The sequence below is a fragment of the Periophthalmus magnuspinnatus genome, chromosome 5 (genome assembly GCF_009829125.3).
Source record: "Periophthalmus magnuspinnatus isolate fPerMag1 chromosome 5, fPerMag1.2.pri, whole genome shotgun sequence".
Classification (NCBI taxonomy): Eukaryota; Metazoa; Chordata; class Actinopteri; order Gobiiformes; family Gobiidae; genus Periophthalmus; species Periophthalmus magnuspinnatus.
In genome coordinates this window covers 8,574,210-8,600,552 of record NC_047130.1, presented here as the reverse complement: position 1 = coordinate 8,600,552, position 26,343 = coordinate 8,574,210, and the positions used below count along the sequence as shown (strand labels likewise).

At 37.5% G+C, this 26,343-nt stretch overlaps 1 protein-coding gene across 1 annotated transcript in view; it reads left to right on the top strand.

Moving 5' to 3' along the window:
* Nucleotides 1-26,343, top strand: part of ptprt (protein tyrosine phosphatase receptor type T) — a 151,830-nt gene that overhangs the window by 67,389 nt on the left and 58,098 nt on the right. The window contains exons 14-17 of the mRNA XM_055221627.1: nt 1,055-1,091; nt 3,279-3,335; nt 9,763-9,780; nt 15,966-16,101. Coding sequence (XP_055077602.1) covers nt 1,055-1,091; nt 3,279-3,335; nt 9,763-9,780; nt 15,966-16,101 — 248 coding nt within the window. The remainder of the gene's footprint in view (nt 1-1,054; nt 1,092-3,278; nt 3,336-9,762; nt 9,781-15,965; nt 16,102-26,343) is intronic.

Below are 26,343 nucleotides of genomic sequence, written 5' to 3'. Positions count from 1 at the left end.
CTGAAACTGAGACAACCTTTTCTGTACCTCCGTTGTGGGGCTGTCGTACGTCTCTGGGTTCTGCTCTATGTATCTTACTCACTGGATGTATCCATAATGAAGTGCACAGAGTAGTCTTAAAACAAAGTGTGTATGCAAACTTTTAAGTTTCTCTCTTCTGTGCTAGTTTTGTTTCTGTTAATGTTACCAGATCTGAATGTCCTTTCTCACAAAGAATCACCAAGAGTCCTTCTGTGGTAGTATTCATTTTAGCTGTCTCCCATCTGCATTAAATACATATAAATATATACAATGCCTGTAGAATGTTGTGATGTCATCTTAAACCCAGCAATAGAATGGGAATGAGCTACCATTTTGAATTTCCAGGTTAGAAATATCTTAAAATGCTGTATAACAATGCCAATTCAGTGGCAACTGTAAATATTTTACGTTACTTATATTGTTAAGAACTATCCGAGAGACATTACTGACAAGGTTGTATATCTGTCAGCAGCTTTGTTTGAATTGCCAACAGTTTTAATTCCACCTGACAGCCTGATCTAAATTTAGAGAAGCATAAAGCCTGTACATTGTCCCTGATCGTACTCTGATGTGGAAAATGACAGCCACCTCAGCCGTTTGGTTTGATGAAGACAAATGGGGCGACAGGTGAAGAAGGCAATCTGTGGAAGACACTGAGTGCACATCAGAGTGACAGCCTCATGGAGCAGAGCAGAGCGGAGCAGCAGACAGGGCCAGAGCAGGAATGAAAGGAGCTGGATATAGTACTCTCCAAAGATACTTGAGGAGGAGACAGATGATGGCTGCAAAATTAGGGACCAGAGGGGGGAGAAGACTGGACAAGAATGAGAGAAGGAAACTGGCTCTGGAATATCAAAGATATGTAGCTGTGGAATGTGAAACTCAAAAGTGATATTCAAAAAGTCTATAGGGAAAGTGACTAGGAATTTAATTATTGGGCTCCATAGTCATTACTTATAAATATGTAGTAACTTGAGAGTTATTCTCCCAAATTCCTACTAATGTAATACCTGTTTGTCTTTTGTTTTCACAGGAAACCAAAATCAACTGTGTCCGCCTGGCTAACAAAGGTATGATCACTCCTCCATTGACACTGATTTAAATCTACACTTTGCAACTTTTTTGTAGATGGGTCCACCACTTGCTTGTCTCCAGAAGTTATTACTTTGCCTGTAATTAAGGAATGCATTCATTTATACATATCTGTCCAACATTTATCCAATTACATGTTTTTATTGCTCAAAAATACTTCACCTCTATACAGATCTGACCTGTAACTTGACCTGGTGGCAAAGCCTGCTTGTCTCCAAAGAGATTTATTGCAATACTAAACATTCCAGGCAAGTGCTTACATCTCCACGAAGACAAGCTGGTGGCATACCCTCCACCACAATAGTTACATAGTTCCTCTTTAGATGTGTGACTTGTGTGTTTTTTGTCGCCTTTGATAGCAGTTGAAAACCACAACAGCAATTTCCACTGTGCAATACCATATATCTCACTAACTTACTTTTGTAAGCCTCTTTAATACTTATGAACAAACTCATATCATATTTCATTTCATCATCAACTTTGCATGCAGACTGTTTTTAAACCCTGAGAGCGTGTGCGTTAACACTTAGTACATTTCACGTGCTAAAGTTTTGCCTTCCTCTCGTCTTTATCCGCTGATCATCCCTGGCAAGTCTACCATTTGCGCTCTGTCTGGACAATGTGCACTGAAAGCCTTTGAGTTCAGTATTGATTTCCCTCGCCTCCTCCATCGTTCTTTTGCATAATTGATTTGACTTTTCCGCATCTCTGTACTGTCTGTCTTCTATCATTTGTTTCAAGTGTTTGCTGCTCATTTGTGTTCATTTTCTGGTCTTAATGTTCGTTCCGTGGCTCTGGTCTGGTTGTAGGAGGGGGTTGTGTGCGGAGGTCTAGGCATCAGATATATTGAACTTTTCTTGCTGGGTCCAACACATAAAACTGGAAGAAAAAAAAAAGTACTCTGAATGAAACCAAGTTCAGAATCTGATTTTATATGGAAACAAATATAAATGTATAAAGTGTCTATTTTTGACAAGTATTAGTTGTTTTAGGCCTATTGATTCTTTGCAGTGGTATCACACTGGGGAGTACTGTATGTTTGTCAATGAAGAAAAGTTGTCATGCACACATTAGCAAACACTGCTAAATTACTTTTAAAATGGTCTGAAAACTCAAGAAATGCTACATGAATTTAAACAACACACATGTGATTAATGAGAGCACTCATACCATGGCCTCATTTAGGTTTTTAATTCTATACAAAAAAAGAGAGAGCACGACTAACTGAAAAACTGTTGCTAAAGCAAGCTAGCTTGTGACAAAAGTGTACCCACCAGCATAATCTCAAAAGAACTGTTTAAGAGTAAAAATTTCTGGTGTAGTTACAGCTAAATCAGTTCTTTGGTCAGATAGTGTTAAAACAAAGCTTAAAGTCTAACTTGAGTATCAGGGCTTCAGACAGAGCAGTGCCCACAGTTAGCCTCACCCCACAAGGAATGTTGATGACATCAGCTGCAAAGTATCAATATCAGATTGTACTGGCATTCCAGGGCCATGATGAAAAGCAGGTGGTAGAACCTCCACCTGAAAAGTTACAAAGTGCATCTTTAAGTTTAGTTTTAGAAAGCTTATAAATGGTCAATGAAACATTATTTAATACAAGTAGACACTATTTTCACCAGATGCCGTAATGGCCAGAAGCACTTTGAGAAGGCTTGATCTTAGAATGAGAAATTTCCAAATTCAATTGTTTGATTCAAGGTCTATTATGATATTGTATGGCTAGATATATCTCGTCATTGTAAAGAAACTTTTAACAACTTCTGAGTGAATGAGTTTGCCAAAATTCAACACTTTTCTTTACGCATCATTCTTCATTTTTCATTGACTCCCATCTGTCTCTTTTATTTTTCTATCCCTTCTTTTATTCCGTTTGGCTAACACTTTTCCAAACCCAGCTAACAGCCATGGCATTACAGCTGTCACATCCACCACACTTGGACCACATCACCGCTCACCTCCATATTGCGTTTAGCATTGCTCTTAATGGTGTTCCGTGCTATGTCTCACCAGTATAATTTCTCTCCAGGACGTCCAATGGATACAGTTCTTTTTTCTTAGACTATTTTCTTCTTTCTTTTTTCCTTCCTTTTTTGTTGTTGTTTGTTTTTCTCTCTCTTTCTCTGTCTTGCTCTCCGGCGGCGACTGGCGGCCCTTGGTCTTAGTGGTAATAGGTAGGGGACAAATAACAACGCCGTACATTCTAGTCATCCCAAGCGAAGGTGATTATTGCTTCCCACGCACAATCTTTTCTTCTGTTCCAATTTTTCATCACCAAAACTAACCCCCCGAACACAACCCCAGTATTGGTTTGACTAAGTCCACTTTCTCCATGCTGCTTATGCTTTGGTTTGCCTTCTCATCATCACCCACATTTGCTTTTTTGCATGTTTTGGCTGTTTGAAACCTGTGTCTGTCTTGCATCTACTCACACAACACACACACCTGCTAATGCTAATGCTACGTTCTAGTCATCCTCGGAAGTCGAACCTCGGAGTGATGTTTCTATGTTCCAGTTGTTAAGTTGGAAAAACAATAGCCAGTAAATTACTCGTTATAAAAACTAGGAAAGTGCCCATATCAGCCAACAAAAAACACATTTGAGAGTGAATTTTCACCTTTGTTGACGTTAGTTCCATGTACATGTTAGCAACAACTGCATAACAGGGCATTTATAATTAGATAGGGTGACCAGATTTTTAAATCAAAACCTTGGACACCTCCAGGCTGGGTTTGTAATAATAAAATTGTGAAAAGATTGGTAATTGAGAATATTAATATGCTCTCAGTCCATTCATGAATAGCTCAAATATCTTGTTGTGAGTCAGTATATTGTCTGAGAGGTGCTGAGTAAATTTATTTGTTTTCATTTTCAAGCATGTTTTTCTGTATTTTGGCTGAACAAATAACAGTATATCCCCATCTATACTGTTAACAGGTATAAAATTGGTCAACAAAATGTACACCTGGAACATTTCTTGTATAAAACTTAGACAAATCAATGGTTTTGGATAACTCTATTGGGACAGGAGACACAGGGCTGAAAACTGAGACTGTCTGGGTAAATAGGGGTGTCTGGTCACCCTAGGCCCACCCCACATCCCCTGCGCAGGAGCAGGTTCACAGCGGTTCACACAGTTGGAGAGTATTGAGCATTGAGTATTGAGTATTGAACTAAATTGAAAATAATATATCAATATTTTATATGTCGCGTTTTAAACAACATAAGTCCAGCCATGTTGGATTTTCTAACTCAGACTTTCAAGATGGAAGGGTGATACAGTTTAAATGTGCAAATCAGAACATGGAAAATCCTACCTTCGAGGGCAACTGCAACGCATCATTACATCCTCAGACTAAATACTTTCTTTTTTGATTAGCTTTATTGGGACTTTTGAAAATATAATATAACATTTTAATTCTAAATTGATAATAGCTATGACATGGATTTTTACTTGAAACTCATGGATGGCTTGTTTTCCGGAAACCTGCACACGAAAGTCTTATAGTATCTCTATTGCTATGATAGTTTATCGAAAGGACAACCATACCGTTCATGTCTGTTGTCTGTGCTGCTGTAGCTGATTTTCAAAAAGGAAAAAGTAGGTATTTAAATCTAGTTCTCTCAAAGAGTTAGATAGTGATTCATGTGGGTCTGTCTTCTAGGCTTGAGAGGCAAAAAGATTAACAATTTTGAGTTTGTCAGTTTGCTGCTTATGCAGTGTACTCTAAGGGAAAAAAACTACATTTCTGCATTTATAAGAGAAGAAAACTCATGTATGCAACGTCTCACTATGCACAAATATCCACAAAATTGTCTTTTCTTTGAGCTGTAATTTTCCTTTAAATCCTGACTGAAATAATGACGCTGCCTGTGCTAATCCTTTTAGTGCTTTCTGGAGCGGCATAAAGACATGACAGATGAATATGAATGTTATTGAGCAAAGCGCCAGTCAAAAGCCTCACTCCAACAATAGGACCACAAAAGAGACCCACGCCAGAGTAAACTGCTGCCACACACCACCGAGAAGAACAGTCATCAGGTTTAATGTTCCCAAGGCCCAGCTCTGGTGCCAGTCACATTCACAATCAGATCAATATAGATTACATTCATATGGAGCCGTACTCAGGCCGAATGGAGCAACTACTGTTATTGTAGAAGAGATGCATTTGTGCTCCATCAGGGACACAAGCCTGAGCACTAATAACACTGTGATTCATATTTATGTTTTTTACATTGAAAGGTTTATACAGCTAATAGTTTGGAACCAGTGTTGGAAAGTACATGTACTGAAAATGTTTTCATAATACTAATGTGGAGTAACTGTATTTAGTTAGTTTCATTTGGTGACATAATTAAGAATGCAGTTACTTGCAGTCACTTAGAATCTAAGGAATACATTGTGGTACTTGCAATTTATGCATGGTATTTCTGAGAAGAAAAAAAAAACACTTATTATGCATGCATACTGATTGTTGCTTCTCTATCTAGTAATAAATAAATTCATAACAACTAGTGAAAAGAAAATAAAGCTGTCATTTACACTATATTATTGCAATTTAAAGTGAAAGAATGTATACAGTACACTGGACCATGTATTGGAATATGTTACAAAATACTTTATATATTATAACGTGCAGCTTTGCAGGTTTATTCTTTAACTAAATACACTTTCAAAGTATTATTCCCAACACTGTTTGGAAAAAGGAATACGAAGCAATAATTCTGATTTCAGATTCACTGGACAAGTCTCGTGTATGTTGATACTACACTGTGTATTATTTGCACAAGTGATTTACACAATTCCATTGTACAAGTTGTAGATATAATGACACATGAATCAGATTTTTCGAGTGATGGAGGTGATGCGTGTCAAAGTCTATTCATGTTCTCATTAGAGTCATGCTGTAACTAACACTGTGACTCAGTGCAACAATGATGCAACATGTAGACCTCTGCCCACTTCACATACTCAGGATTCTAATGGGGAAACTCATCACTTTGACAGTGACAAACATTTTGACATTGTTCTTAATGTCCTCCACATTTTACCTTTAGTTTCCGCTGTTTGCAGAAGATTGAGTCAGACTTTAAAGTGGCTGTACCCATTTTTCCAAAATATGAGTTGCCTCAGTGCAGATATATTGTAAATGTTGGGGTCAGAAGGAGGCCACTGTGAGCTGTCTGCGTCTAATATTAATGCATTTTATAATCTGATGAACAGAAAGAGCGCTGTTAACATGCTAGTTGTATTTATCCTTACCAGGACGCCAAAACTCTGCTCTGGTCTCTGAAAGTTGTGAAAAGTTCTTATAAACTATAAATCTATAAAAACTGCTGTGAATAATTACAATGCAAGAAATATGTTGAAATGTGAGGAATACGTTTGAACTAGTTCTACTAATACTGTTTTTCCACATTTTTAGGACTATAAAAATCAGGTACAGTGTCTTTAAAAGGAGAAACCCCTCTGGTTTGTAAGTGATGGCAACATAACATGTCTCCATGGAGATGAATTTGCCTGGGATGTTCAACAGTATGGCATTAAACTTGTCTATCTCCATTGAGACTGTGCCTTCCACAGGCCAAGTTAAAGGAGAGGCTAACCCACTCACAGATGTTCAAGGCATTTTTTAGCAATTAAACAAATAAATGCTAGATAGATATGTTTTATGTCATGCTGTGGAACAATCCAGGAGAGACAACATCATCTCCATAAAGACAGGCAGGTAGCGGACCCTTCAACAAAAGTGGAGAGTGAAGTATGTAACCCTGCAAAATATGTAACCCTGCGCAGGGCTGTGATAGTGTTTTGTAGTCAAGGAGGTGTCTTGTGTTACGTTTGCCCTCCTAAGTACTATGCATTCTCCATCTGCTCGTGAACGCAGTGACATAACGTTCACTTGTGCTGTCGTAAATCTGAGGGAGAAGAGATAAAGAGCTGAGGAACATCTGGAGAGTAGAACAAGAGGAAGACTGGAGACTAAGCTGCTATCAATCTGTTGTTGTAGTTCATTTTAGAGACAGGTTAATGTGTAAGATTTGTTTCGAAACTTTCAACAGGATCACTGACTATCCACTGTTCTTCCAAGCCAAAGGCAGATGGTACATATTTTTTATTTATTTATTTATTTACATATAGCCAATATTGTATTTTCCCCTTTCTTGCATTATTTTGTTTGGAAATAAGACCACCAAGCAGTAATGCTGGTGCGCTGTTAGCATGCTAGTTGTTCCTAACTTTACTGTGATGAAAAAACTCTGCTCTGGCCTCTGAATATTGTGAAACACTAGATGTTTGCAAAGAACATACATCTTTGGGAAGCTAACATTAAAGAGGCTGGAGCAGATTTTTTTCATTTAATTAAATTAAATTAATTTTGTCCCAGTACAGATATATTGTAAGAAATGGCTCACAAGGCCATCATAAGGCCATTTTGTGCTTTCTGAATCTAATTATAAAGTTGTTTTTTTGTTTTTTTATCTGATACAAACCAGGAAGACGCTGATGCACTGTTAGCATGCTAGTTTTGAGCTTTACTGTGACTGCAAAACTTCGCTCTGGCCTGTGAATGTTGTGAGTTGCTTATAAACTCATAATTATGAGTAATTTTTTTCATGTTTCTCCCCGTGTCTGGATGGGTTTCCTCCGGGTACTCCGGTTTCCCCCATCAACCAAAACATGAACGCCCTTCGAGACAACTGTTGTTGTGATTTTGGGCGTTACAAAAATAAATGAATTGAATTGAATTAATTAGGATGTTAACAAATATGTTAACAAAGTGAGGATGAGTTAAATTTGCTGCAAACAGTTTAAAAGGACCTGTTTTTTATGTAAAAATACAGCACCTGTAATCCATGTTTACGATATCCTTTATTTGGGTCATGTAGGGAATACTGTTTTTACCTCCATCTTTTATAAAAAAAACAAATGAATGAACACATGCACTACATGCACAAGATCAGAGTTCAGCAGAGTAGAGATTAGTAATCCCGTTTCACACTATCATGTCTTAATCCACATGAAACGCCCACAGACAAATAACTGTATCAAATATATAGGGTCTGTATTATAACAGTTTGATCCCAGTGTTACCCATTGCGTAAATAATTTGAAAAGAATTGAATTTTTTCAAAAAAAAAAATGTTACGAATCCAAAGTGGAGAATCATTTGGAATGTTTTGTATTTGTAAACATCCAGAAGTGGATCAGTATTTAATAAGTCTGTGAACAGTGGAACGGTGCGTCGGCAGAGAATCGAATCTGTGCTGTACAAAATAAGATTATGTTTTTAATATCTCTCCTACCCATAATTCCTTCAGTTTAATGTTATCACGCTCACTGCAGAGGGTCGATTTTAAAAACAGGACAAAAGGGTATAAATAATCATACTGATACACAGGCAGCTGTGATCCACTGTGGTTTGAAATGTAAATCTTTCTCTTTAAGGTTTGGAGGTGAGAAAAGCAGCTTAGATAAATGTAACTGTAGTGTTATGATGTGTTGTGTTGCATATATTAGTCAATGTCTTTATAAATCTCTGAGTATTCATGGATTTCAGCTTATATTTAAATAGGCAACATTTTGAAGACTTTTTCCCATTTAGAATATATAATACTTTGATAAAAACGGGAGATGAAGGGAGTGCTTCAATGGGGCTCTAGTGAGTCAGATAGAAGGATGTAGGACACAGGTGCTCTTCAAGGATGAGGCCACTTATTGAAGAGGAACAGGGATTTAGCTTAGCACATTCCAGTGTAAAAAATGTGAATGGTAGTGGAGCTGAAAGAATCCGAGGCACTCTTGTGTAGAAAAATTAAATGTCCTTTACTGAGACATGGACCAGCCTACACGTGTCGACTCCTGAGTGTCTTCACCAGGACTTGGGAGATAAATTATGAGGGTGCTGGGTGACTTCCTTTTACCATGGTAGGTGAGGTCATGTGACCACAGACATGTGACCCAAAAGACGCAATGAATACCCTACACAACATGATGCATCATGTACACAATAAAAACTTTGATAGAGATAATGCCAATATTAAAACTGTGAGGCACTGTAAAAACAAATAAACAATGAGCAAACACATCATCATGAGGCACTGGAGTTCAGAACTGTGGGAAAACATTTTATAAAAAGGAGCTAAATCTATCTCCTCATTCAGACCAGGAAAAGAGGTAGCACCTAGGGTCTGTATCCAGAATCTCTGTAGTAGCCTTTTGAGCCCATCACCTCCTCTGGGGCTCCATTTTATTATGTACATGATGCATCATGTTTATTTTTTTCATAATTGTGTCTTGGATATGCATTGAGTCTTTTGGGTCACATGTCAGTCGTCACGTGACCCCATCTACCATTGTAAAAGGAAGTCACCAAGGGTCTTCATCATTTTACTCCTAAATCCTGACGTAGACCCTCGAAACACGAGGCTGGTCCATTTCTCAATGTGCCTCGGATTCTTTCAGCTCCACTGCCATCCACATTTTTTACTTTGGTATGTGCTAAGCTGAATCTCTATTCCTCCATATATAATGTGTTTTAAATTGTTATTGCTGTGGCAACAGTCCTATTGAAACCCATGTATATAAAATTAAAAAGTAAAATTGAACAATTGAATGTACGACTGATCAACTATACGTAGATTAGGAGTGTCAAGATTATTTGGTTGGTTTTAGTTGCAAAATTATTTCAATTAAATCTACAATCCAACTCTTCCTTATTCAGGAAGTTTGACTTCATAAAGCTGGTCACATACTAGAGGAATGGCAAGACAAGAAACAAAATTAAAGATTTCATTGTGTTGTTTAGTCATAATGTGATATTGTGACATCCCTGCTGACAAATTATGAATATTAAAACCCCACAACGATTCAGCTGTAGCTCATACACCTTTTACTCTTTCAAAAAATTCAAGTGAAGTCTTTTTTCCCCTCTTCACCTAAATGCCAGTCCCTTCTTGTTAATATTCCTCACAGCCACTGCGTCTACACCAGCTCTACTCCCCTGACAGCACAGTGAAGGCCGAACGCTGGGACAGAGACGTGCAGGGCAGTCCGTCTCCAATCAATAACCGTCCTTCCCCGGGGACCAGTTTACGGGGGAAAATACAATATGGAGTCTCTCTCTCAAGGCCTTCACTGCTCATTCTGTCCCCATTCATGACTTAAACACAGCCATAAGTATTCATGGCGAGTGTCAACAATGCTCTTCATGAGAAATATATGCCCGCGCTTCTGGGTAATTGTGGCACTTGTTTTGACGTCAGATCGATCACAGGTAGACTATGGTCAATACGCTTAACATTTATTCAGTTTGAAAGTAACTGAGTTTATAAGGATAGTAAAAATGTGTTGAAATTTCCTGGTTAGGGCTGAATGATTTGGGGAAAAATATATAATTGAGATTTTTTTTTTTTTTTTTTTTTTTTAGGCAAACCATGTGATTAGATTTATGGTTTAATAATGGGATTTAATAATGGGATTCTATTCAAAGTTCATATTTAAACTCGCCCCGGAGAGTTGACAAAAAGAAATCTGAACTGACAAACTAATACGAAAATCACATTTCAGAACATGTTTGTACAAATCTAAACTACAGGGTTAGCAGTTTTTATGCTGTGGTCTAAGGTTGTAAGATTAATCGCAATCAAATCGAAATCGCAATATGAATTGAAGCAATTGGCAAACCGTAAGAGCTCCCATTTTTGAAGTAACATAAGTTCCTCCACAGACAATAAAATCTCCCTTCTTATTCTACATAAAAATGGCTAACTCTGGAATCTGTATAAACAGACACGTACTTTGAACTTTGGATAGAATCCTATTTTTAAAATGTAAATCACAAATTTAATTGCAATGTTTGTCAGAAAATTAGCTATTGGATTTTTTCCCCCAAATTGTTCAGCCCTAGCGCTGACAATATTTTTCTGCTGATTTGGCAACACTTGCTTGGGCTGTTTATGTTGCCAAGTTTGTGAATGTACAATTTTGAGTTTCTGTGACCATATCACACAAACCCTTTGGTGTACAATTGCTGGACATTTTACTTCTAGCACAAATTGCTAACCCAAGTGGATAATTCCATCAACTGCTTGTGTTAACAACAAGATACTGACCATAGTGTCTGTGGTTAGAGGCCACCTGCTTGATCATCATAAAAAATGAAGTGTGCTATCCACCATATTGGCTCTCAATCATCAGCCAATTCTCGTTTGAACTTTTCCTCTCCGCATAGACATGCCGTTAGTTGACGAGCTCTTGTTTGTCCCGGTTGCAGCCCTGTCAAACTCCTCCTGATTGGCCAAGGGGCTCTTACATCTCTAAAATGGCCAATCACGGTGTTAAACAGAGCTGAACCCGGAGCGCAGATGGTACTCTCGTGTTACACGTTGAACTGTTGAACCCCATCAGCTCACACAGGGGGTCAGGTGAGGCGTGTCGCGGAGCGCTCGGGAGGAAAATGGAGCTTTAATTCACCTGTGGGACATTACTGAGACAGACAGCACATGATGGGAGAGGGGGACACCAATAGACTAGTTATTATTGTTTGCAGATGGTGAAGGTAACAGGCACCACTGAAGAATCGCTTACTATTACCTACTCTAAAATATCCTCCAATTTGTAATTTAAAAAGCCTGATGTGGCTGGGGTGATGGATTAGTCTCTCTAAAGCTACCCTTCCCTCCCACAACTAAGCTATTCCTGGGGACTGCATTATCACACTGCACATTTATACATTTTGCAGTATATCAAATTCTTTACAAAGCGCTCAGTTTTAGAATTCATGAAAGTGTTTGTGTAGGCACTTTTCAGCTGGTCCTGGTACCCAGAGCAGTTCCCCTTGGAGCTCTCTGTAACGAATATATTGAATGGTCCATGGGACAGGTGTTTGCTTTGTAGGCAACTGACATCACCCAGACTTAACAAATATTTTCTTAATAAATCAAATCTAAATGGTTTAACCATCAAGCAGATGTCAGTTCACAAAAAATAAATGTGGCTAAAGCTAGAATAAACACTGTTGTGGAATTTCTAATGGTCAAAGATAAAGATATAAAAATCAACAGAGAAGTTGTCTTGAATCAAAGGTCTGGTTTATTGAATCAACTGTGCACAATTGTCAAAGAGCTGTGTCCCTAACGGTGTCGTCTCGCCCTCAGCTGACAAATGTAAACAATACAGAGTATTTATACCACCAAAACAATCTTGCCAGTTTGGTCTAATCGAAGTGGCTTTGACGCCAGACACAAAAGACATAACAACATAACAGATAGTATTATGAAGGTTAGGTCAAAATGATCCATAATAATACAAATAAAGATTTATGCTAAAGAAAGCCATAACAATTCCCCCCTTTTGATTATAATAAATCACATTTATTTTTAATCAACTCAACTTAAATCTTTATTTCAAAATCACACATGGAAAAACATGAAAACATGTACCCAAAATCATCCCTGAATAAAACATTTCAAAAGAGAGAACACCTGATCAAAATAAAATCACAGGAGTAACAGTTGTATTCATACTGATTATGGAACACATAGAAGAGGAAATAAAATACAACCTGATTGATAGTATCGATTTAAATTACACGCATCATTAAAGTTTTCTGTTGTTTTTTTTCTCTTTTCTTATTTTATAATTTTTTTTGTTTAATCAAAATGCTCAGCAGCCCACTCCATGCCCAAGCCGTTGCTGGACGCGTCCGCGCCGTCAGCCGCCACCCAGAACATGAAATGGAACTCACTGAGGTTGAATTCTGCTCATCTGGAGCATAAGTTCTGTAACAAACGAGTCATCGTCAGAATCAGAAACATAATCGGGATCAGGTGGATACACAACAGCCTCAATGTCGTATTGATTTTGGACAAAATGGGAACTCACTATTTGACGCATAGCTTATAACAGACAGGGGGTTAAAGGTTTATCATCTTTTTCTGCATTTGTTTCACTTCTCTGCACCTAGTTTTGTTTTGCTGGGCATGTTGGCCCAACACATAAGTTGCCATCAGAATCAAGTCAGCGATTTTGTCTTTATAGCTGCTTTTTGCCATCTTGCTTTGGCCTCAGTCGGCGTTCTTTCCTGTCCAGTCATAGCACTGTGGTCTGAAGCTTCTCTTTAGCCAAAGCGGACCTGGATCTAATCAGGGCTAGATCGCTCCAGGAGCTGGTACCTCGCATTGGCCACTCCAGTCCTCTCAAACAACCCAGTACGATCCACGCCACAGCTTCCACATGGGAAAAGAGCTTTTAAAGCCATTTCCATATATGAAGCGTAGGACGTGCAGTGACAGATGTATTTTTGAACATTTTATTTATTTCCCAAATATCTGAGCTCTGATGTTTTTATATGATGGGGTTAAAGTCTGGTCTAGGGTATTGTTATGAAGTCTCATAGAGAAACATGTCTTGCAGCTATTGAAGTCTGCAGCAGTCACAAGGTTAGACTGTGCTTAACCTGAGCTGCTCCAGCCTTATGCTGTTACTGCAGAGGAGCTCCACTCCCACACATGTGTATGACTCCATTAAATATCAAGAAGCTGGTTTGAGCTGTGTGCTGGGGCCAGGGGGAGCAGGGCATCTGGCACTTAAAAAGTATTTAGAATGTATTTCTCTTTTTAAACATTTTCTTTGGATTGAAACCATGTGTGCAGCTCACCTCTGCTCTCGTCTGACTCCACAAACAGCGTGGAGCTTGTATTTGTGGCTCTTTGAAGAAGTGAACCTCAGACTAAAGTGAGTGTTAACAGAGTCAATAGTCTGTCTCTGCTGCGGTGTAGAGATGTTTACACATCTATTTAAGTGGCAGGTATTCAGTCGCTGGGGTCAGTACAAAATCAAATATCAGCCACATTTCAAAGTGCAACGTTGGATTGATTCGGGGAGAAAAAAACAAAACAAAACTTGACGATATTTTGATGAACCACATTCTTTGTGAAGTAAGTTGATGTGAAGCTTCATGGTGGGTGCTTTATAAATCTAGTATTCTGTGTAACTGCAAATTTATTTCAGATGAAACACAATTTCTAGCAAACCTTTTTATTTTATTTTTTTTTAAATAAAAACACCTGTAATTGAATAGTTGAAATATATATAGATTTATACCATACTCTGTAACACTCAAGACAAACTGACATACAGCAACTTAAACCCAACACAATCAATTTGAGCGAAGGCGCTAGCTCCACTCAAGGCCAAAAATGATGACATTACCTCCATGCCTGATATTGTCCTCCATCTTGTTCACACTTTCCATGAACCTCACATTTGCCTTCACCTCCGATTGTATTTGTTCTGTATTTGTTCACTCCCGTGTTATGCATGGATACTGGCCTGGGAGGGGTTTATCCGCAATAAATGTACTTCAACTTTAAAATCAACTCAATAAAACCATGTGTTTTTGTTAAAATTATATTATGATAAGGATGTCACAACATCAAATTAAAAATTACAATTATTGTGAGAAGAAGCATCACGATTTCATGATTATTCCTTATTACTGACACCAAACAAACATGATTCAGATGTACCTAGTTTGCTCTGAAGTTGCCAAAAAATGACTAGGAACAGTACATAATGCTATTAAAACATCAGTTACACAGTTTAGTTGCACTTTAAGAGTTTCCAAGTTATTATCTTACTTGTAGCTACAGTAAATTAAATATAGAATTAAACAATAAATTGCAGTTTAAATTGTCCCATGTACCAGTGTTTGGATTTCACATTTGCTGTTAAACTTTAAAGAATCTCAGGCAAACACAAAATATACGGAACATTCTGAGCACCTCCATTTCCTCTCTGCTCCCTGCTCTTTTTGATGCCTGCTCTTTACGTTTGGTTTGGTCTTCACCTTGGGATTTGTCTCTGTTGGTGTTTTTCTGCATAAAACAGTCTGTGTGGAAAACCAAACACGCAAACTTACAAATATCACAGATGAGGGTTATTCATTGGCTCTGGATTCACAGTGTGAATGTTCCCAATAAACAAGTGGCAAATACATCTATTTAAGTAACATTATTTCCTATCCTATAACTCTGTGATTTGGACCTCAACATCATGCTTCTCTCAAGCTATTAAAACTTATGTGACAAATCTAATCACAATACTTGTCACAAAAAATGCAATGAGATATTTTTTTCCAAACTCTAATTATAATTATATTTCAATTTGGTTATAGTTGTATATTTGTTGGAACTTAATATTGTAACACTGTATATTAAGTTAATACCAAGGTTTGTCTAGAGCAGATGAGGGTACTTATCAATTATATTCACCGAATAAAGAAACTGTACTTCTTGGAGAACTTTCCAGAAACTTTACTGTAACAGTACTCTTACTAGAGTAAAAGTTTTCATTACCCTTTGAATTGTGAGTAAGTCTATTAGTGCCAAAAACGTTTATGTTAACAATATCAAATTCACTTCAAAAATTGTGTTTCTTCACATATGAAGTTTTTTTTAATTCTCTTTAAATATTCTGTGATAACATTTTGTACGTGATTTAATGCCTTTCAATGGCATCAACAATTACTCTTATTCATTCACAAAAAGACTATTTTACCCTTACTTGAATAATTTCTTGGATCAGTATTTTGTACTTAACATGTAACATTGTGTGTAACATTTTTTGCTACTGTACCCACCTCTGGTCTAAACTACTGCCTCTAACATCTGCCCCTAAATCTGTGTCCCATTGTGCCTCTATCTCACCGCTAAACGCATGCCCTTGCCCAGTACATGTGGATGTTGTGCCCCATGTAATTCTTGAGATAATTTTGAATTCACGTGGACCTGTAGATTTGACTGTGTGCGTACTGTTGTGTGCCTGTGCGTGTGTGTGTTTCCGTAGGAGCCGTGATCCAGGACTCGGACGCAATGGAGCCAGAGAAGCAGGTGGACAGCACAGTGAAAATGGCCGGAGTCATCGCTGGGATCCTTATGTTCATCATCATCCTCCTGGGACTGCTGCTCGCCTTCAAACGCAGGTATCTCAACGCTCTCGATATGCTATGGTAGAAGTCAGGGAGGTTTAAAGGTGCTGTATGCGGTAATGATTTTCAAACGTGTAACCTCTTTGAAGGTCTCAGGAGCTTGTAGAATCTATGTTAAGATCTTATTTCTGTAAAGTTTATTGATGGGTTTCTGATTTTAGAATGTGATATTTTAAATGTAAATTCATAAATGTTGAACCTGATCTTTTCTATTAGTGACTAGACCCAAGAACTCACTGTATTGCAATATGAATCTGCATTTGAACAATATGAATTTTAGTGGCCTCCATCTGTATAAAATATTATTAATCAATGTAATGCTGTAATGACATCTGAAACCTAGCAATCGCCGCATTTTTGAGGCCTGTTAGTAACTTAAACTACTCCCATGACACTCTATTTTGGTAAAATTATGGGATCCAATTTTTTTTTTTTTTACATTATTATTATTATTATTATTATTATTATTATTATTATTATTATTATTATTGTTATTATTATTTACCTATTTTATCATTGATCTAACTAGTCGAAGCTATGAGTGGTACATACAGCACCTTTAAAGCAATCTTAAAACAATGTTTAAAAAGATGAATTAGCAAAGAAAAAAGTGAATGTGTCCTCATATTTAAACTACAATGCGTTAAGATTTCAGTGACTTACGTAAGAAAAAGCGCAGGTTAAAGGCGTCTTATTTCACTCAACTTGTCAGGGCCTAATTACACCTAGCCCTGACATTCAATTCCAAAATTGCAAAGTACACAAATGTTTGATAAAAGTTGTCCATAGATATACTGGACACATATTATGTTCTGCCACCATCACCTGCTTTCTCACTTCTCTTTCACTGCATCTATTCTCTCACTCTCTCTATCCCTGTACTTTTGCTTACAATAAGATTTTGTTGCTGTGACTCACATCCATTTATTTGTTTTTTTTAATCATTTTTTTCACCTCCTCACACCACATGGATGTTACTTGAATAGAGACTCACAATACTTTTTTTTTTTTTTTGGTTTAAAGGTTCACGTTGTCACTAGGGTTCTCAAGAGTATCAAAAACCAGAAACTAATCAGTATTAAATAGTATTGAAACTACCACTACTACTTACTTGAACAAATATCCATACTAAAGAAGGCACATTCACAGGACAGAAACGAACCTTTTCTGAAGAGCTTTAGAATGATCTTGAGCTTTATCAGAACAAGTATAAGACACATAGACCAGTATATGCCCATGGACCACTATGGAACCTACCTGGACCACTGAGGGATTACACAGATAGTTATATAAAAGAAAGTATTATGATTTAATGTTGAAAATCTATTCAATAAATAGTGTTTTTTTATTATTGTGGTATTAGAATTGGTATAATTCCTAGTATCGAAATCTAGTTTTTATTTTTAAGTTCAAGTGTGTTAATTGCTCTAAAACACCTCCAAAACAATGCATTATTACTGTCAGTAGGTTCAGTTTTTCGCAGATCTAGCCTGCATCTTGGCCTGTGGTGTCACCTGCTTGTCTCCATAGAGATAAGTTTAATGTCATACTGTGGAACATTCATGGCAAAGCAATTACATCTCCACAGAGGCAAGCAGAAAAATGACTTAGTGCTCCTTTAAATAGTTTGCATACATAATCTCTAGTTGCTAATTTGAAAGTCGGAGAACGTAGAGTTCTGATAGGTCATGCTAATCATGCTAATGCAAGAGGTTAACCCAAGCTTGCACATAATAGCTGAAGAGCTTGGAAAATGAGAAATGCAGAACAAGAAGCTAGCATAGAAAGAAATGAATGTGAGAAAAATCTAAAGCAGTGGTTAACCTTAAGGTCAAGTGGATTATGCTAATGAAATGCCAACCCGACTTAACTGGGCATAATATATACAGAGAGGCCAAGGGCATCAGGAGAACTGCTGGAAGAAATGAAAGAGAGGGAATGTAAGAATTCAGTTCAAGTACGCACCTCAGGCTAACGGGGGCAAAGGTCACAGCTTCAAGTTACCCACAAGTCAAATCACAAGTCAGAAGTGAGAGTGGAGTATTATTGTACAGTCACATGATATGTAATCTGAGACTTTAAAAAGAAAGTTTGTTTTAGTCTTGATATTGTTTAGGAATGGTCTGTCTGATATGGATTTTAAAGTTTAGCTGATGCAATAGCCTATATTTGTCTTTTACGACAATTCTCCATGAATATACAAAAGCAGGATACAAAACAGTACACTACAACTCTGCACTGTGCAGTTGTTTCATTAGTGCAATATGGTATGTTTTAACAATTGATACCCCAAGTGTTATACTCACTTTTTAATTTAAAGTAACCAAATCTATTAATCTCGGAAATAAACTCATTTATTTCATTTTCATTCAGTTCCTCGTTTAGTCGAAAAGATAAATCTGATGAACTGGGGAAACACTGGGAATGACACATGGGCACAAACAAATATTGGTGCAAAATTAAAGCTACATTTTCAGTATAGAACCAATCCCGATCTGTGAAAACCCTCTCTTATCACTGATACCAATATTGGAACCGATATGACTCCCATCTCTAATATTAATATTTCTAAAATGAAATATTTAAGGGCCATTAAGTTTCATTAATAATAAATAGCGAGGGCACCAAATATTGTCCAGTGAATCTTTGACCATGTCCTTCAGAACAAATGTGTTTGAGCTGTCCTCTGTGATGCCTAAATGAATGAGTCCAGACAGTCCTAATGTGTGTTCCATGTACCACAGTCTGCACAAGGACACTCTTTAACACAGGCTAAGGCCCAGGTGCTGAATCATTTACATCTCTGAACCTTTTCTGCATGAAAAGTTCACTTCAGTGTTTTGTGTGTTTTTAATGCCTTTGTTCACAATCATTTTTAAAGTGTGTTTTCTTGAGAAAGTTCAGGTTTTATAACTAGGTCAAACTTTAAAAATATATTATGAATCCTATCTGATCTTTTGTCTCCATCTTTTTATTGTGGCCCTCAAAATCTCTGACATCAGGGTTAGGGATACACCGATTTTAGTACTGGTAAATTCTGGACATTTTTGTAGATCAGATATCAATTCCAGATCTAGCGAGACTGAGCCGATTCCCCAAAGCAGCCATATACTGATCTCAGTCACTATATGGGGATGTGGTAGCTCTTATTTGAAAGCTACAAAATTCAGTTGCTGAGTTTATAATCTGCAGATTCATTGTTGATTATCATGACAAAAGACGCCATTCTCCTCTCTGTTCAGTATCACTCTTTGTGTTGAATGTTTGTCACTATGTGTCTTTTACTGCTCAAAGTAATTGTCCTGGGTAGAATTAATAAAGTTGTCTGAATCTGAATCTTAGATAGTCCTTGCATCATTAGCAAATGGCAGTGGAGACAAATTTCTGGGGTGTTTTAAGTGTTTCGTCCTGTTTAGTTACATTCACGGTACTGAAATTGTTGATGATTGGAGACAGGTGCTTGGTCAAATTGGTCTTTGGAGTTAGGAAAATATATATAATTTCAGCCTATTGCTTTTAAGTGCTGTAATCATGCAAATAAAATGATTATGCACTTGTATAAGATGAAAGCTTTGATGATGTAAACTACTTTTAAAGAAAGCTGCTTGGTCCCCAAATATTGATATTTACTAGCTTGCGTCTAGAATAAACATCAGTACCATGATGGCCTATAGAGATGCAAATGTTGCTGTTTATGGCAGGGCCGTCCTGAGTGTTTTATCTCTATGCGAAGTCCTGCCTGTGCACCCCTGGCATCAGCAGATAGAGCGCTCATATTTCACCGCCACAACAAGCAGACTGAGTGACTATAATTGTCTTATCTCTTCACTGGCTGTTGGAGCTCCCTGTTGTCTGGGCTTGGCAATGCGCTTTGACATGTGTTGAATGATAGATACAAGTGGGCAATAGATAGTGACCATAATGTTATCTGAATGGGACCAGAGATGAGCATGCACAATTAATCTGTAGAGATGCACTAAGGGCTGAAAAGCGGCAGCAGACTAGCAGAGCGAAAACTACTTTGTTTTATTGCTACAAATTGAGACTTAAAGAAGCGCTGTGTAACTTTTTTATAGGAGTGTCTACCACCTGTTTGTTTTCATGACTGGAATGTTCCACAGTATAGCATTAAACTTATTTATATCCATGGAGACTATTAGGTGTACCGCCAGGCCAAGTTACAGGTCAGATCTGTGTAGAGGCTATCCTGCTCACAAAAACAATGTAGGATTTTTAGAGGCATTTTTGAGCAATAAAACACTTATAATTGAATCTGTGGAAGATAGAAAAGTTTAATACCTTATTATGGAACATTGCTGGCACAGCAATAATAATGGAGACAAGCAAGTGCTAAAATTATGCAGTGTACCTTTAATTAATGGCCTGCATTGGGTCTCTGCAGTTTTAATCATAGTGATATCCTTTCATTATTCTTATCATTTCTAAGTGAGTGAAGGCATTCGGCTTTGAGCAGAATAAATTCAATTTATTTGGCATTATTTTAAATGTCTCTGGTTAAAAGTCTGACTTGTTTTTATTCAGGAAATTAACATTGAAAGTATAAAATAATATAACAACATGAAATGAAAGTGTGTGATTAATGCTAGGAAGAAATCATGATTAATCGATCTATTTTATGGATGCATGGATTAAAATAGCTTTTGAGAATTTGTGTGAATTGCACTTCTTGGAGTTTAGTAATTATTCTTTCTGTGGTCAGATTAACAGTCGGTCCCACTGCCAGAGCTCGTGTTTGTGGACATTTGGACGGTCCGTCTGAAGTGTGTGGAGCCAATATTGACAGGGCTGTAGCTGTGGATTGTAGCACAGAGAGGACAAAGGCGTCTCCAGATGGATTTGTGGACAGAGATGGTTCAAACACAGATACAATCCTCTCTGGACCAGCAGACCAAAATATCTCCCTGTCACATTCTTCTCAGCATGAAGCCTCTCAGCAAGGCATTTGGAGGAGCTCAGACTTGGCCACTGAAATAAGTTTGAAAATCTGCTTAGAGATTCTAATCAGGGAAAGATTTCTTCAATTTGTTTGTTTAATTTGTTGGTTTACTGTGTGGAATGATTTCTAGATTTCCATCCCATGTTGCAGATTTTTGTCATGAACCCTCTGTGCCTCTTGATGTCCATCTCTCCATAATTGTAGTGTTGCACAAACAACAATTGTAATATTAGTTGTTTTTTTCTACCTGTGGATACTCTAAGTAGATATACATAATATTTATAATAATTTCTACAATATTATGATTATAACAATGCTTTTTATTATTATTGTGTTGGGTAATCCCTCAGTCATCCAGGTATGATTTTGTCCCATTGACGGTATTGAATTTTCTTTTGTGAATAATGAGGGAAGTGCATTTTAAATATGTGTTGATGACAGAAGTTGGCAAAAAAGACATTTTATGCTTGCTGATAAATAGTAATGATCTTTATCCCATTTAAGCAATAATTTTGAACTTAGCCTAGTATTAATCTAAAACAAATCAATCAAAGAAAAAGGGCCATTGACCCTTGTTTGAAACTGCAGTCCATATTTCCGCCTGCCCTTATATGGTACGTACCACATCGTGTTACCAGACCAGGCTGACGGCTCCACTTCCAGATAAGGTTCACTTGATTGTACCCATAGGGAAATTTGTCCTCTGCATTTGACCCATCCTTCAATATGTATTTGTTATTTGTGCCCAAAAGCGTTACTACTGTATCAAACATACCTCATCATTGTCAGAAAAAAGGAAGACAAAATTTAAGAGCAGTGGATGCGTGAATAGAGATTGGTCACACATGCATGAATGAATGCCTAAAAATACAACTGTGAGTGAGATACAGATGACAGGACACTATTATAGCATGCTTAAAATCTCTTCAAAGTCAATTCAACATAATATGTCATCTTAAAGGCTGCTTTATAAGAAATCAAAACAGAAGTAAAAGTGCCTGGACCTCTCTGTACTCGAGTCTCATGCCCTTATGTCTCTCTCTATCTTCCTGTTTCCTGTCTATGGCTCCACCCCTTCCTGTCCCTTCCCCCCGTACCTGCCCTGTCCTCGCTCCGATAGAGAGATTCACACGTGGAGAACTCTGAGCGTGGGGTATTGTATCTTTACTTCTAGACATCACCTCATCCCACTGTCACCTCAGCCCTGTGTTTTGACTGCAACATAAACAAGAGAGTTTCCAAATGCACCAAATTATTCATTCACCAAAAAAACTGTCACTCTTCTTTTTATGACGTGCAAAATTGACTAAAGGGACAAATTTGTTTAACATGCATTATTTATTACACCAATATTTCTTCTAAAATCTAGAACTAAAAATGAGTATATTGTAGCCAATTTGATCAATAACTAAACATTAAGTATCGTATTTGGTGAACTCAAGCCCATTAATCCACCACCATCATTACATTCATGTGTGTTTGTGTGTTAAGCTGCCAATGGATGTTGTGTTGTTGGTTTACATTTTTTTCAATTTATTGTTCATATGGTTTGTTATATTGCAATGATTTTTGATTGAACTTGCCAAGCATCCTAATTGTTTAAGACTGGAGCAAAATGAGTTTTCAGCCTAATTCAGGGGTGTCCAAACTTTTTTTCACTGAGGGCTTCATATTGAAATACTGAAACACGCGTTAAGCCGAGGGCCACAGACTAGAGGACAATATAGAGAATCATTCAAACTTGCATTTGACATACGTTTTAACTGAGCCACTACACCTTTAATAACGTTTAATAATGTTCCATATGATCCATAGTAGAAGAAAAATTCAAATCTGTCACCTGGATAAAAGTTGTTTGAGTGAAGATATTTCATTGCTCATCCAAGCAGCTTCTTCAGTTCTGGGAAAGAACTATACTATTTGGGCAAATTCACCAGGAAGTCTGAGGGCCAACAAAAGTGTGTCTGAGGGCTGCATTTGGCTCCTGGGCCATAATTTGGGCATCCGTGGCCTTATATTTTGCCCATGTGTTTTGGTCACTTTCAGTCATCTTTTTGCTTCAGTTTCCTCCTGTTAGTCTGTAGTTTAGTCTGTACGTGTTCCTGTTTTGCAAAACATCTACTAAGCAGATTGAATTTCCCTAGGAGATTGCTTTAAGAAGACTAATCTAGGAAACCTAGGAAAGTGTAAGGCCAGTCTCTAAAATGAGAAGAAGGTTAGATTATTAAATTATTACACCCATTTTGTATCTCTAAGTGAAGACTGTGTCTTCTCCAAACCCAGCAGAGGTGGAGATGAAGAGGCAGAAACGGGCTCATATGAAGCAGCTTATTAAACAAATCTCTCACACACCCACACTGTGCTCTGCTCACCAACAATGCTCTGAGAATCACTCAGGCTTTGGTTAATATGATGATACCATGAGATACTTTGATGGTGCAATTGGTAAAGCAGTGTAACTGAACACTGAAGACCAGATTTTCAATCCTTTTCAGAACATGCCCTTGACTTTTACATGTTTTATTTCCCAGCATTCTTCACAGCAGACACAAGTTTAACTAACTGGGTCAGCTGAGAAACAAACTTGAAATCAACAGCTCCAACAGTCCAGGAACATCTGTGCAGTAGTGTAGTAGATGCATCACATGCCTGAATTCTAGGGTTGCTGGTGCAAGTCCAGACTCTGACACATTGACATTGTCACTATGCACAGTCAATCACAATGGCTTCAGTGAGCAGTGTATCTAGTTTCAGGGGCTATGCCTTCAGTACATATGTATAGAAGACACTTGCCTGCCTTTGTAGAGCCTTGATAAACCTGGCTTAATGTGACAGCAGAAATATACTGTGCTGGCCCCTTTGTGCAGATATAGTGATAAAGTTTAATTAAAGGCTGATCTTAAAATCAAACCTTAGTGTTTGCTGTTGTAATTAAATGGATGGAAGAGAAGAGCCTTGGAGTTTTCGTGTTAGGCTTGCTGAGGAGTACCTGGCTGGAGGATTAGCCTATTGTTCATCTTTTATGTGTGAAAAAACAATGACCTTCTAACATCTCCACACAAACAATATGTACCTTGTATGGTTTTGTTCATTCAGTTTTTCTTCAGTTGATTATTCTGAGTCTGAATCCAAGAGTAATTCATCACATTGACAACACAGAACTATCTTTACAGTGAGACTCCATATACTGCGTTTACCAAACCTGTGGGTGTACATCACACTGACATATTGTCGCCTTGCGTTAAATAAAGCGCATTTTTAAACCAGGACAGGATATTTTTCACAAACTCCGCCCTGAAGGGAAATCTTTACACGTGTGATAAACTGCAGGCTTCATACGAGCCCTGATAAATGTGTGGAGCTCCAGTTCTGTTCCAGCTTGTGCGTCCATATTGAAATGCATTGGGCTTATGTTTTCAGAGCTGATAGCATCATAATATTCATATGAGTTTATGATGAAGCGTGTGAGTGCAGCCTGGATATGGCAGTGTGAATGGGTCTTATAAAGCATTCAGACAGAGCCCAGGTCCACTGGAGCCGACACAGGGAGGCAGAGCTGCTGTGACGGATGGAAACCTCAACAATGGCCAGTTTAGAAAGATAATTTTTCAGAAAGACTTTTTCTTCTTTACATTCTATGAAGTAAATACCTCTTATATAGCTGTAAATAACATGAACAATGGGTGCCAGACATTAAGCAGATTGCTGCACAGTTCAATCAACACGTAGCTCTGTCGCCAAAATGCAAAAAAAAAAACAAGTAACAGATTGCATCTTATAATATAATGCGTTTGAACAAAGAGGTACAAGAAAACATTTTTTTATAACCCAAACCTACCCACTGTCTGACACTACGTAATCTGACACATCATCTGTATTATGTGTTGATTCTTCACAGATACTCCTCCACATGTCTCACTCGCTCTCTCCTCTGTACTCAGTGAATGCACACAGCCATTTGAGTGAGTTTCTATGGCATATTAATATTTATGAGAAGATTTAACGCTGTTGGCTTTTACTGCTGGGTCCCGCGTCTCTGCACTTTATTAATATCATCAGGACAATGTCAGCAGAACGCTTCACAAGTTATGGTTATGACAGAGGAGGTAAAACTGGAAGATGTGAATAAACAGTTTGTGGAGCGTCTTGGGCTGCTGCTTACATTACTGTATTTTTACAATAAGTTGGCTGCACAATATTGGAAAATATGGCCATATGGCTGCTAGGATACTGAGATATTTTAAGGAAGGGTTATTATGCAAAATAGATTTTTTTGACCTTTCTACCATGTCATAACAGTGTTTCTCATCAAAAACATGTCTGAACTCTCTCGGGCCCTATTCGTACCCTCCTTAGGGTTAGCTGTAAGATCCTGTGCAATATTCAGCCCACAAGCCTACGTCACCCATGCTCCCACACGACAATTCTCCAGTTGTTTTTCCACAAATACAGCATTTTCAAAACTATAAAAAGGTAACATTGTGATCTAAATATGTGTTAGCAGTTAATAACCCACAGAAGTAAAATACCCCCTACCCCCTCTTGAATATACTTTTTTGACTCAAGTATTTCAGTTGTAATAAAACAAAAATAACTACATGCTTACATAATTTACTAGTAAGACAAAATCAAAATCAAAACTTAAGCGGACATATTATTGAAACCTTTTAGGACTTTTAATAATTAATAATAATCATAGTTGTTTCCCCTCACAATCTACCCACTCAAAGTTGTATTTGGAGTGATTCATCCATGTTTGAGTAATTTTTAATCACTTATTTTTCACCGCCACCAGTATGTACTTACTCTGTTCTCCATTTAATTTTCTCAAAGATGATTTGCCAAATCCTGTGCTTTTGTCAGATGTCAGAGTATGTTCCGATATATAGATTATTGCATCAGTCAATATCACAATATTGATACTTTTGCCTAGGCTTATTAGCATGTTTGATTTGGTAAAATGTTTTAATACATGGCTTGTCACCCCTTGAGGTGGAAGGAATCTGTATAGATAGAACCAAATTATTAACTAGACATTGTCATTTTGTTTATGTTTATCATTTCAAATGCAGGGTGCGAACTAGAGTTGTCACAATGCAAAAAAAATGATTTTTTTATACTAACGAATAGACTCGATACCACTTCCACTGATACCATAGTGATAATAAAAAATTAAAAAACACCCTTTCTTTAGGTAATAGAATGTGATTTTCAACATTAAAGTGTAGTCCTTTAATTTATATTAACATGTGGAGTTATATCTGTGTAATCTTTCAGTC